Genomic DNA, 12,756 nt, shown 5'->3' on the forward strand with positions numbered 1-12,756 from the left:
TAGGAATGAGATCTTATTATAATATTACCGCCCCTTAATCTTTGTTTCTACATTTTTTGTTTTTGCAAGCGACAACGGTGTACCAGTCCTAACATTCACAAATGAGTCAATTCAATGCTGGATTTGCACAAAAGATGAACATGACGGCACATGCTAGTCGATGAGTTGAATCAACTACATAAATGTATCCACTAACCATTCAGAAACGTCTAAAAGTTGTAACTTCTTCCTGTGTCTCTCCATCAGTGTCGACTCCGGTTTGAACAATGTAAGGCTGAACACCGTTACTGACAATCCTCATTTTGGCTGCGTGAGATTCTCCAGCTTTGTTGTTGTTGAGCTGTTAAAGCTCCGCCCTCTTTTGGAGCAGCAGCTCATTTGCATTTAAAGGGACACACACAAAAACGGCATGACACCCAAATAGAGGCAAATTTGACAAGCTATAATAAATGATCTGTGGGGGATTTTGAGCTGAAACTTCACAGACACATTCTGGAGACACCAGAGATTTATATTACATCTTGTGAAAAGGGGCATAATAGGTCCTCTTTAAAGCATGTTGAATTACCATTGTGTATGAAATGTGCTATATAAATAAATTTGCCTTTCAAATCACTACATATGGTTGTAAACAAGGTGAAGTGTGATTCAATATGTAGTAAAACAACACTAAAGCACTCTATACTCACCTAACACAAAACTATTGTCAAATCAGGTGTTTTAAACATTTAAAAGTAATCAATCACATGATCAAACAATTTGGAAATATGGTTGATTTAGGTGATATATTTTAAAGATATTATTGATATGCAAACTGGACTAGAATCACTGTATACTCACCTTACACAAAACTATTGTGTCAATTCAATTGTTGTTGTTTTTTATACATTTAAAAGGAAACAATTCTCCAATTAAACCATTTGGAAAATATATTATGGATAATTTAGGGTATAATATTATTATTAAAGATTTTATTAATATACAAACTCGACTAGATGTACTGTATACTGCCCTAACATAAAAGTGTTGTGCCAGATCAGGTGATTTAAATGGTTAAAAGGAACCAATCGTCTAAACAATTTGGTAAATAATATATCATGGATAACTTGGGTATTATATTATAGAGATATTATTGTGATATTATCATCAGGGTCCTATCTAATTTCAGATGTGTTTCTCAGGGTCATTCACACAGGGCTCTTCTCTGCGCAGATTAAGACCCCGTATGAGCCCTATAAAGACACCCCCTGAGATGGAAATATGGGTCTCTCCACCGCATGAAATCAGTTTCACAGAACATAAGCAAATTAGCACAGTTCATCATTTGACCGGCCTACAGGGTACAAGCCGGAAAAGACAAATTATCTGTCATTAACCCCAATCTCTTCCTCTCTCAGAGCGAGATTCTCTGCGGCAGCAGTACGCTCAGGACACCAAGATGGGTTTTGTGATCAACGCCATCTACAGCATGGCCCACGGGCTCCACAACATGCAGAAAGCTTTGTGTCCTGGCATGGTGGGGCTGTGTGATGCCATGAGGCCCATTGATGGTGCCAAGCTCCTCGACTTCCTCATGAAGACCAACTTCACCGGAGTGACCGGGGAAAACATTTATTTTGACGAGAATGGAGATTCACCAGGGAGGTAGGAGCATCCGTCCATTCATCCACGATCAAACCAATCAGCCAATGCACCACTTAGTCAAGCAATAAATAAGATAATCAATCTATCAAACTGACAGTTCGTCAATGAGCGGATCAATGCATCAGTCGTTTTGATGAATTCACCCTTCATTTCCATTCATCTTCATTCCATTGCACTGAATCAATAGTGCTCTGATGTAACTGGAGTTTGTGTGTTTGACGTCTCAGTTACGTCATCATGAACTTCAAGAAGATGGGGAAAGATTACTTCGACTACACGAACGTGGGCAGCTGGGACATCAGCGGTCTGCAGATCAATGACGACGAGATCTGGCCCAACAAAGATGACATTATCAAATCGGTCTGCAGTGAACCCTGCGATAAAGGTCAAATCAAGGTCAGGAAACAGTGACCCTCGTAAAGCTGCATAATGTTTCATACTCAATTGCATTATGCATGTGGTTAAATGTATTAGAGTGAGAAGTAAAACTGGTTTTACATTGAAAATCAAGTGGTGACTCAGCACAGAACCAAAATAATATTGAAAATCAAACATTAGCTTACAGAATTATTAACATGACTTGGGTCTTTGTAATCACGGCACAAACCACATTTATAGCTGCATGTGAACCTGTCATGATTTATTAGTATGAGAGCCTTTCGCACAACCCATCAATGCTGACATCTGTGTAAGTTGGTGAGACATTTAGAAACACAAAATTTCAACATTAATGTTGTGAGAACCCTGAGTGTTCTCCTTACCTGTTGGTGGCAGACTTTGGGAGTTTTGCATCACTCCCCATGTTAATTGATCATTAGGGGAGTTGACTCTGGGTTTTCATTTGGGTTAGCCCTCTCAGTGGGATTGATCTCTCAGGAGTGGCTCTTTTTTCTTTTCTTTTTTATACGTTTCTTATATCATGCAGCTTTTCATCAAGATTTTGTTACAGTTATGTTTCTTTGTTATTCACTTTGTTTCTTTATTTTTCCCTAGACTTATGTTTTGGTTATTTATTATTTATTTGTGGTTATTGTTAAAGAAAATAAAACAATTTGCATTGATTGAATGGTGGCGTGTGATCCCTCTTTTATGTTGCGGCTTGAAACGAGCTGGCTATAAAATAAAATTGGGGGCTCGTCCGGGATCACACACCACCGTTAAATCAATACAAATTGTTTTATTTTAACTTTTTGTTTTAACACTCAGGGTCATCACAAATGTAATCTTAATAATAATGATATAAAATGACTTTTTGTTTACTTATCTACAATAAACAATCTTGGTTTTGTATTTTCATCACCACTTGATGCCTAAAGTAAAAATAAGTTGAGACTTTTGCTGTTTTTTGATGCCAATAAAAAATGGTTTCTACATACTAATATTTATATTTACTACATGAATATTATAAAAAAATGTATTTTCATTTTTTTTAAATTAATATGAATTGAAATATGAAATAATGATAATATGAAAATAATGAATGAATTAATATTAATTTAATATTTTAATGAATGATATACAATATATTTACAATATATGCAAATATTTTAGAAACAAAAAAAAATATATATACATATTATGTTTGTGTATATATATATATATATATATATATATATATATATATACATATAAACATATATATTATGTAAACACAAACTTTTAAGGTAGATGTGATTAATCAATATTACAGGCCTATTCTAAAGCATAAATTGACTTACTGATATCATTCGGTGGATCATAAAATAGTGCAACTTAAAAGTTGATTTGTTTTGCTATCCTATATTTTGCTATTTGCATTTGCAGACTTCAACCTTTTAGGGTCACGACCCACCAGCTGAGAAGCGCTGCTTTACAACCTGATGAGATTATGATGGCATGTCACATGTGATTTTCTCTCTCATCTGCAGGTGATCCGTAAAGGAGAGGTCAGCTGCTGTTGGACATGCACTCCCTGTAAAGAGAACGAGTTTGTTTTTGACGAGTACACATGTCGCGCGTGTGAGCTGGGATCGTGGCCCACCCATGACCTCACCGGTGAGTCGACAAACACATAAACCTGACGGAAAAAGACTGCGGCGATCAAACTGCTCTGCGTCTGTAGAGATCAGATTGATGACACAGATCCGCCTGACCCCAATTCTCATGAATTCACTGCTCAGGCTTGTGTGTGTTGAGGGTTCAGTAACACGTTTTATCCGTCTCTATTCAGTTTAGTAAATCTAATTCTGTAAAGTGCTGGAGCCCCGGCCACACACGGATACTCGAACATAAATAAATCTAACATTTCATGGAGTGTCATTTGGGATCCGAAATCACGACCAAAACGAGTTATTTGCCAAATGTGTGTTTGCATCTCTCTTACATTGCCAATAATAGAAAGAGAAAAAAGGAAAGAGAGATATTTGTCCTGTAGAAAGCAAATGCATTTCAATAAATCATTTCAGGAGAAAACGGATACACACAGTCATTGAGCTAAAAGGTTAACAGCATCAAAATCGTATGAGTTGAACTTATCAAATGTGTCTCTCTGTGATCAGCCCACACACTTTATTACCACCTATTTATACCATCAGACAGAATGAGAAGAATGAGATGAATCATACAGTGAATGTAGCCAAGCACTGTATATTTTTACACTTTTTAAATGAATTTGTACCACCTTCCTCTATGATGTTAGGGCTTTTATGGGTGGTTGCCAGGGTGTTGCTAAGGTGGTTTCAGTACATTGCTATATACAGTAGTTTCGCCATGTTATGATGATTATAGTAAGTCAATATGTACTATGGAGTTGTGATTTCCTGGCCATGGAAAAGTGCAATTCTTAAAGGTATAAAATATTTATTATAACAAATAATACAAATATTTGCTTACAGGGCTTGACATGAACATTTTTGCCCACCAGCCACTGTGGCTAGTGATTTTCCAAAGTTACTAGCCACTCAGCATTATCACTGGACACAATTTTGACATTGATACCATTAAACTGCCATATAGATATTTTTAATATTATCTCATAATTTGGCAGCAGGTATATTAGGCTGCTGTCACTTTAAGATCTGACTCACAGATCCATTATACTGTTACATATAAGTTTTCTTTCTCAACTGTTTACATTCACTTAAAACATAACTCGCCAACATGACATAACACATAACATGTGAATACTTGGCATTATGACATTATTTTGTGTGTATTTGAGTGCAATAAGCAGTGAAAAAGAACTCAATTTAGTACTGAAAGGCTGCTTTATGTGCGTGCACTTTGAGTGTTATAATATTTTATCTAATATAATTTACATAATATGTGGACCACAAAACCAGTCATAAGTCGCCACAGGTATATTTGTAGCAAAAGCCATATATACAAGCAATATACATTGTATGGGTCAAAATTATAAATTTTTCTTTTATGCCAAAAATCATTAGGATATTAAGTAAAGATCCTTGAAGATATTTTGTAAATTTCCTACCGTAAATATATATAAAAAAAAATATTTTTGTGAGTGGATATGCATTGCTAAGGACTTCATTTGGACAACTTTAAAGGCGATTTTCTCAATACTTAGATTTTTTTTTTGCACCCTCAAATTCCAGATTTTCAAATAGTTGTAAATATTGGCCTATACTAACAAACTATACATCAACAGGAAGCTTATTTATTCATCTTTAAGATGATGTATAAATCTCAATTTCATAAAATTGACCCTTATGACTGGTTTTTTGGTCCAGGGTTACATATAATTTATATTATACTTATATTTTAGAAAATACAAATACTTTATTTTTATTGTAAATATTTATATAATAAATATAAATATTCCATTTACTTGTATATTATGCTTATCTACTAAAAACATTTTTTTTTTAATATTATTTGTTTTCTAAAATATTTCATCAACTAGAAATAGTCTTTTAAGTCTGTAAAACAATCAGTAATCAAGTATAATATTATATTTTACTGTATTATATAAATTAAAGGATGAGGTATTTTTTTATATATATATATATATATATATATATATATATATATATATATATATATATATATATATATATATATATATATATATATATATGTTACATTTTATGGTAGGTTTATTATTTACTATAAAACTGGTTTAAACATTTTTTTCTAAAATATTTCCTCAACTACAAAATGTTAAAGGGATAGTTGAAAATTCTGTCATCATTTACTCACCCTCAAGTTGTTCCAAACCTGTATGCATTTCTTTCTTCTGCTGAACACAAAAGAAGATATTTTGAAGAATGTGAATAACCAAACAGTTGACGGTAGCCATTGACTTGAATAGTATGCAAAAAATATTATGGAAGTCAATGGGCCCCATCAACTGTTTGGTTACCAACATTCTTCAATTATTCAAAATGTCTTCTTTTGTGTTCAACAGAAGAAAGAAATGTTCATTTTTGTGTGAACTATCCCTTTAAATGCAATTTCTATATAATCATATTTAAAAATCCTTATCCAATAATCAGGCATTTGGAAAAAAATATTACAAGCGCCACTAATTCTCTTTCTCTTCATTTATTTTAGGATGTGACCCCATCCCAGTGGAGTATTTGAGGTGGGGCGACCCTGAGCCAATCGCAGCTGTGGTCTTCTCCTGCTTGGGCCTGATGGCCACGTTCTTCGTCACCTCCATCTTCATCATCTATCGTGACACTCCCGTGGTGAAGTCGTCCAGTCGTGAGCTGTGTTACATCATTCTGGCGGGGATCTGTCTGGGGTACCTCTGCACCTTCTGTCTTATCGCCAAACCTCACGTGATATACTGCTACCTGCAGCGGCTGGGCATCGGCCTGTCACCTGCCATGAGCTACTCAGCCCTTGTCACCAAGACCAATCGCATCGCTCGGATTCTGGCTGGCAGCAAAAAGAAAATTTGCACCAAGAAACCTCGTTTCATGAGCGCCTGCGCCCAGCTGGTGATTGCCTTCCTACTTATCCTCCTGCAGTTGGGCATCATCGTGGCGCTCTTCGTGATGGAGCCTCCCGACGTCATCCACGCCTATCCCTCCATCCGCGAGGTCAACCTCATCTGCAACACTACCAACTTGGGTGTGGTGGCGCCACTGGGCTACAACGGCCTCCTCATCATGAGCTGCACCTTCTACGCCTTCAAGACGCGCAACGTTCCGGCCAATTTTAACGAAGCGAAGTACATCGCCTTTACCATGTATACCACCTGCATCATCTGGCTGGCGTTTGTACCCATTTACTTCGGCTCAAACTACAAGACCATCACCATGTGCTTCTCCGTCAGTCTGAGCGCCACCGTAGCTCTGTGTTGCATGTTTGTGCCGAAGGTTTACATTATCCTCGCTAAACCGGAGAGGAACGTCCGCAGCGCGTTCACTACATCGACGGTGGTGCGCATGCACGTGGGAGATGGAAAATCATCATCCGCGGCCAGCCGATCCAGCAGCCTGGTCAACCTGTGGAAGAGACGAGGCTCGTCAGGAGAGACGCTCAGGTGTGTGTTAAATTGTGCAGCAATGAAATACTAGATTTGCATTGCGTAAAAGGAAAGTGGTATGTTCATAGCAAGAAAAGAATAGTGTTCAAATTTCAGGTTGGTTCTGTGAAAATGAAACGAGATGCCCTGCTGTTGTAATGACAGTCAGTGCACGTCTTCGGTGGTAATGATGGGGCTGTTAAGTTATTGACATCCATAAAAAGAGAGTGTTTACCTTAGATGACCTGTGATTATTGAAATGAATGTATTAAGTGTCTGCTCACACCGCCTGACTGTTTACCACATAATCTCTGTTCAGATACACTGCATGGATGGATGGATGGATGGATGGATGGATGGATGGATGGATAGATAGATAGATAGATAGATAGATAGATAGATAGATAGATAGATAGATAGATAGATAGATAGATAGATAGATAGATAGATAGATAGATAGATAGATAGATCTGCGTGATTAATCGTTAAAAGATCACTATCTCAAATCAAACATCCATTCGGCGCTTCAAATACCGATTACATCGTTACACCAGTAAGTGACGGTTTATGAAAATGTATTTGTCATTGAATCATTCATTCAAAAGATTTGTTCAAAAATGCTGATTCATACAGTAATGAACTAAGTGAAGTATTTATGAGTGAGTTATTGAATCCATTCATTCAAACTGATCTTTTTTTCTATAATTCATTCAGGTTAATTAAACACAATTAAATAGACTGTAGCGATTAACATTTCGTCAGAGCCTATATGTTATTTTGTTTAGTTTCACACAGCAGCAGAATACAGTTGTCAGTCCTGTATTTGAGTCCTTAACACGGTTCCGTTCACACACAGTTCGGTTATTTACGGGAGCGACAACCGCATTCAAAAACCAAACTCACACCTGTCAATTTTCAGGACTCACAACCGTATTCTTGGAAAACCGAACAGAACCGGACTGGACAAGTAGCTGTCTGTCACGTCAAGAGGTTTCATGTGTGTGGTTTCACTTTCAGAAACTTGCAGCAATGATATAAGCTGTGTGTCATCCAAAGATTTTAGATCCAGTCACCGGAGCAGCTCCTGTCAGTTTTGTGTTGTATGCGTGACTCAAATGCCGTGTCATGCGCGAGACACTGCAAAGGGTGCATGTTTACATCGAAGCTTCTGATAGTTAATGAAGATCTGACAAACTAGTGGCTCAATTGGACTCTGTCATGGTCCTAGTAAGTGGTTACTAGTAAGAGAATACGGGCTTGACTCTCGTTGCACGTTCATACAGACAGCATCTCGAATAAGTTGCTGTTTGAACGAGACATTTTGAGACTCACACCTGTAAGTAAATGCGGTTGACAATCCCAAAACCTGACAGTGTGAAAGTAGCCTATTTGAAAAAAAAATCGTGATTCTAAATTTATCCAGAATCGTGCACCTCTAACAGATAGATAGATAGTTGTTTGCAACCATTTTTAACTGTGAATATTATTTTAATTGCTGTTTCAGCTCTAATGGGAAGTCGGTGACTTGGGCCCAGAATGAGTGCAGTTCCAAAGGCAGCCACCTGTGGCAGCGTCTCTCCTTCCACATTAAGAAGCGCGAAAGCAATCAGACGGCCGTGATCAAACCTTTCTCCAAAACGTCTGAGGGACGCTACTGCGGAGGCAGCGACATCAACACCGACAGCAGTAACAACAAGATGCTCTACGAGGTCACCGAAGCGGAGGAGCGCTACCCCATCAGCTACCGGCCCCAAACACCCTCGCCGATCAGCACCGTGACCCAAAGAGCGAGTATTTCTTTAGCGCAAAGCAATGACGCCCAAGTCATGAGCGTCTCCACGTACATGTGTCAGCCTCCGCATCGCGGTAACTCATCGTGCGGTGGCGGAAGTGCGTCGCAGGGCTCTCTGATGGAGCAGATTAGCTGCGTGGTGAACCGTTTCACCGCCAACATCAGCGAGCTCAACAGCATGATGCTCACCAGTTCTCCTCCAGGGAGCGCTGTGGGTTTGTCCACCAGCGCTTCTGCTCACGCGCAGGAACCCTGCTGCCCTCCGCCCTACCGCCTGTCCCGAGAGATTTCCATGCCGACCACGATGACGACCTACGCCGAAATCCAGCCCCTCCCACCGGTGGAGTCTAACGTGGGTCGCCCCGCCCCATCCTGCCACCTTCCCGGTTCATCGCGGCTCAAAACGTCACCCACGACCAGTGGGAAGGAGCTAAAGGTGTGTGTGTCCTCGGCTCTGGAGTCGCCGTCCAATCAGCCGGAGCTTGAGGAACTGCTAGCGCTGACTCCGCCCTCCCCCTTCAGGGACTCCGTAGGGTCGGGTAGCGGCTCGCCAAGTTCTCCCGCTTCGGATGTCGAAACGTCCGCACTTCCACCCGTCCCAAAATACGAGTGCCTGGTGCTTCGCCACTACAGCCAGAGTTCGTCTTCATTATGAGGACCAGCACGGCGGACAACAGAACGAAGATTGGAGCACTGAATGGCGTAATTAATGCCGGCCGTGACGGACACGGCTTGAGTGTGTGTGTTTACATGTTCTCACCTTCGGACCAGTGCAAAACAGGGCTCTGTCGCCCCTGCAGAGAAATATCTCCAACATCAGACCTGCAGTAGAATCACAATCGTTCGTCTAGTTTGGCGTTCCGTTGGTCTATTTTGGTAGTGGCCTTAAACAAACATGGCTTTCATCTAATTAGTGCTGTTTCTATGAGGACTACAATATGTTGGTGTGCTCCCGAAAGGATGGGGGGGAAACGAACACACAGGGAGATTCACGAACATCACAGGGATGTTCCCAGACACGGACATTACGAGCCTTTTTTGCTACTTTTATCATCAAACAATGAGATTATTAAGGGCTGGAAAAAGACACGGCAGCAAAGGGAAAAGCCTGTATAATTACATGTTGCGTAATCTTTCACTCGTACACGACTGCTGGTACACTGTAATAATTCAAGAGTCCGAGGTGACGTCCCCGATGCTTTCCAAGATTCAAACGCAATCTTTGAACAAAGTGCTTTGTTTGATGTACCACAGGACAGTGTGTGAGAGAGAGAGAGAGAGAGCAAACAGACCGATATTCAGACACCTCAGTCATTGTCCATGATTTTCTCATCTCCTTTATCTCTCCCTTTTCTCTTAATTCTTCCAGCTTTTCCCCTCTTTCTACTTGCCTTTTTTCAGGAACAGAGCATATTTGGGTGAATCTCATGAAACCTGTCAAGATTACATTTCACCCCAAAATCAGGAGAAAGAAAAAAATTCTGCTTATAGATAAAGAAACCTATTTTGGGATAGATATATTGGGTCATTATTTGAAAATACATGAAAATAATGTTACAATGCAATAATTTTAGGCTTAATAATTAACAGGCTTAATTCCTTTTGAGTAAAATTTATGTTTATTTATGAAAAAAAAAGATTTATTTGTACAAATATAAATAAGTAGATTTTATTTATTGTTAGATTGGATGGAGCGTCAGAAATATCAGATATCTGACCCAGGACGCTGAATCCCTGCCAGAAGATATCAGTCTTCTATAGTTTGACTGAGAAAGCCAGGGAAGAGCCGAAACAGGAGACAAAGTGATAATAAAAAGAGAAGAAATAATCTTATAGTTGCGTATGTTTTGATGCTCAGACTCCGCCTGGATGTTTCAATGCTCAGACTTCATCTGACCAGTACAAATCCAACAAGTGTTATTATTATAGCAAAGCAAAAACAATGGATAATTACTGCTTCACAACATCGTCCTGTGATGTTAAAAACCTTGAAATGGAGACATTCTCTTACCTCTTACTCGTGAAGACAAACATCCCCTAAAAAACAACAATAGCAAACACTGCAAGAGCAAGATAAGTAAAGTAAGTAATATAAAATCATAAAATAACAAATGAATAATAATAATAAAATGATCAAATTATATAACTCAAATAATAATAATAGGAATAAATGATCAATCAAATTACAACTAAATACATAAATGATTATAAATGATTATTAAATTAAATTGGCAACACTTTATTTTAAGGTGACGTAATTACACGTTACTACATGTACGTACTATAGCAATAACAGTAAATTATGCATAATTACAAGCAGTGTTGGGGGTAACACAAGTAATGTGTTATGTAATCAGATTACTTTTTTCAAGTAAATAGTAACATAACGCATTACTTTTAAATTTACATCAAAATATCTGAGTTACTTTTTCAAATAAGTAATGCAAGTTACTTTGTTTTCCCATTTATTGACTGACAACTCTACTGACAACTCTCTTTCTCCACATGTTGAGAAAAATCAGGAGTACAGAGGCGTCGTGTGCACTGTGTGAACATGACGGCTATTTTAGACTAGTTCTAGACTAAATGTGAGCATGCATTTACTCATTTACTTCTTCTCCTGCGTCCTATTCTTCTGTATTCCAGAATGGCAGCACAGCTGAAAGACTTGTTTGTTTGAGTTGCGCCCTCTACTGTACAGGCGTGAATTTGCATTTCCTTCAGCCTGAGGCTTATTCAAACGGTCTATACATTTGCCAAAAATAGGACTTTTTTGTTGTTATAAAAACAAAGAAACAAACAACCCAGCCCAGAGGAGAAAAAGTAACGCAAATGTAACCTAACATTACTTTCTGTAAAAAGTAACTAAGTAACACAATTAGTTACTTTTTTAAGGAGTAACGCAATGTTGCATTGCATTTAAAAGTAATATTCCCCAACACTGATTATAAGTAAATAACCCTAAACTAAACCCTATTCTTAACCGTAACTCTATATGGAATACATGTAGTTCATTAATTTTACTTAGTACTTATTTGAGTAAGTACATCACCTTAAAATAAAGTGTAACCATTAAATCATATTAAAAAAAAAAGAAAGAAAATAAAACACAGATGAATGTTTGCTGTTTTAAAGTAACACACACACACACACACACACACACACACACACACACACACACACACACACACACACACACACACACACACACACACACACACACACAGGTTGCTATTGAGAATCTTTAGATCCTTCATTATTTATTTATATTAAATAAACAAATAGATGTATTTATTTTGTATTTATTCAATTAAAAATACATCCATTCATTTATTCAGTTATCATATCTATTTATTTATTCTATTTAATTTTGGGGTGAACTGTGAACTGGACATGTTTTTATAATATTTACCTTCATGTTGTTTTTTATATTATTATTATTTTTTTTTTAATTTTATTTAATTGTGGGACCAAACTCTGGGGCCAGATCTATAACACATCTTGCCAAAACGTGCACGTGGCACCATGTTACAGTGATGGTATCAGATGGTAATACCATTGTACTTCCAAGAATACCATGGTACTTTTTTATTTTATTTATTACTTTTTTGTTAAAGCAAACTAGTGAATGACACTCTGAACATGAACTAAGTAGAAACAAATTCAATTTTGTAACATGGAAGTGGGTGAACTCGCATCATATCACCCCTAACAAACTGGTTCACTGTGGTTCATCATGTGGTGTTCAAATCATTTAGTGAACAACATTTTGGTCCAAAGTCAACATGGAATGAAAATGCACCCTTATTACTTTCTTAAAACACATTCCTGGTGTTATTTTGAACAA

At 37.9% G+C, this 12,756-nt stretch overlaps 1 protein-coding gene across 3 annotated transcripts in view; it reads left to right on the forward strand.

Moving 5' to 3' along the window:
• The window catches only part of grm5b (glutamate receptor, metabotropic 5b), a 63,943-nt gene extending 54,379 nt beyond the window's left edge, over positions 1-9,564 (forward strand). The window contains exons 4-8 of one of the 3 annotated variants that reach the window (XM_067364549.1): positions 1,398-1,644; positions 1,872-2,040; positions 3,552-3,678; positions 6,196-7,135; positions 8,622-9,564. In XM_067364549.1, the coding sequence (XP_067220650.1) occupies positions 1,398-1,644; positions 1,872-2,040; positions 3,552-3,678; positions 6,196-7,135; positions 8,622-9,564 (2,426 nt within the window). The remainder of the gene's footprint in view (positions 1-1,397; positions 1,645-1,871; positions 2,041-3,551; positions 3,679-6,195; positions 7,136-8,621) is intronic. The other 2 variants (XM_067364550.1, XM_067364551.1) reach the window with 2 other exon arrangements.
• The last annotated feature ends 3,192 nt before the right edge of the window (positions 9,565-12,756 follow it).

Source organism: Chanodichthys erythropterus, chromosome 17 (genome assembly GCF_024489055.1).
Source record: "Chanodichthys erythropterus isolate Z2021 chromosome 17, ASM2448905v1, whole genome shotgun sequence".
NCBI lineage: Eukaryota > Metazoa > Chordata > Actinopteri > Cypriniformes > Xenocyprididae > Chanodichthys > Chanodichthys erythropterus.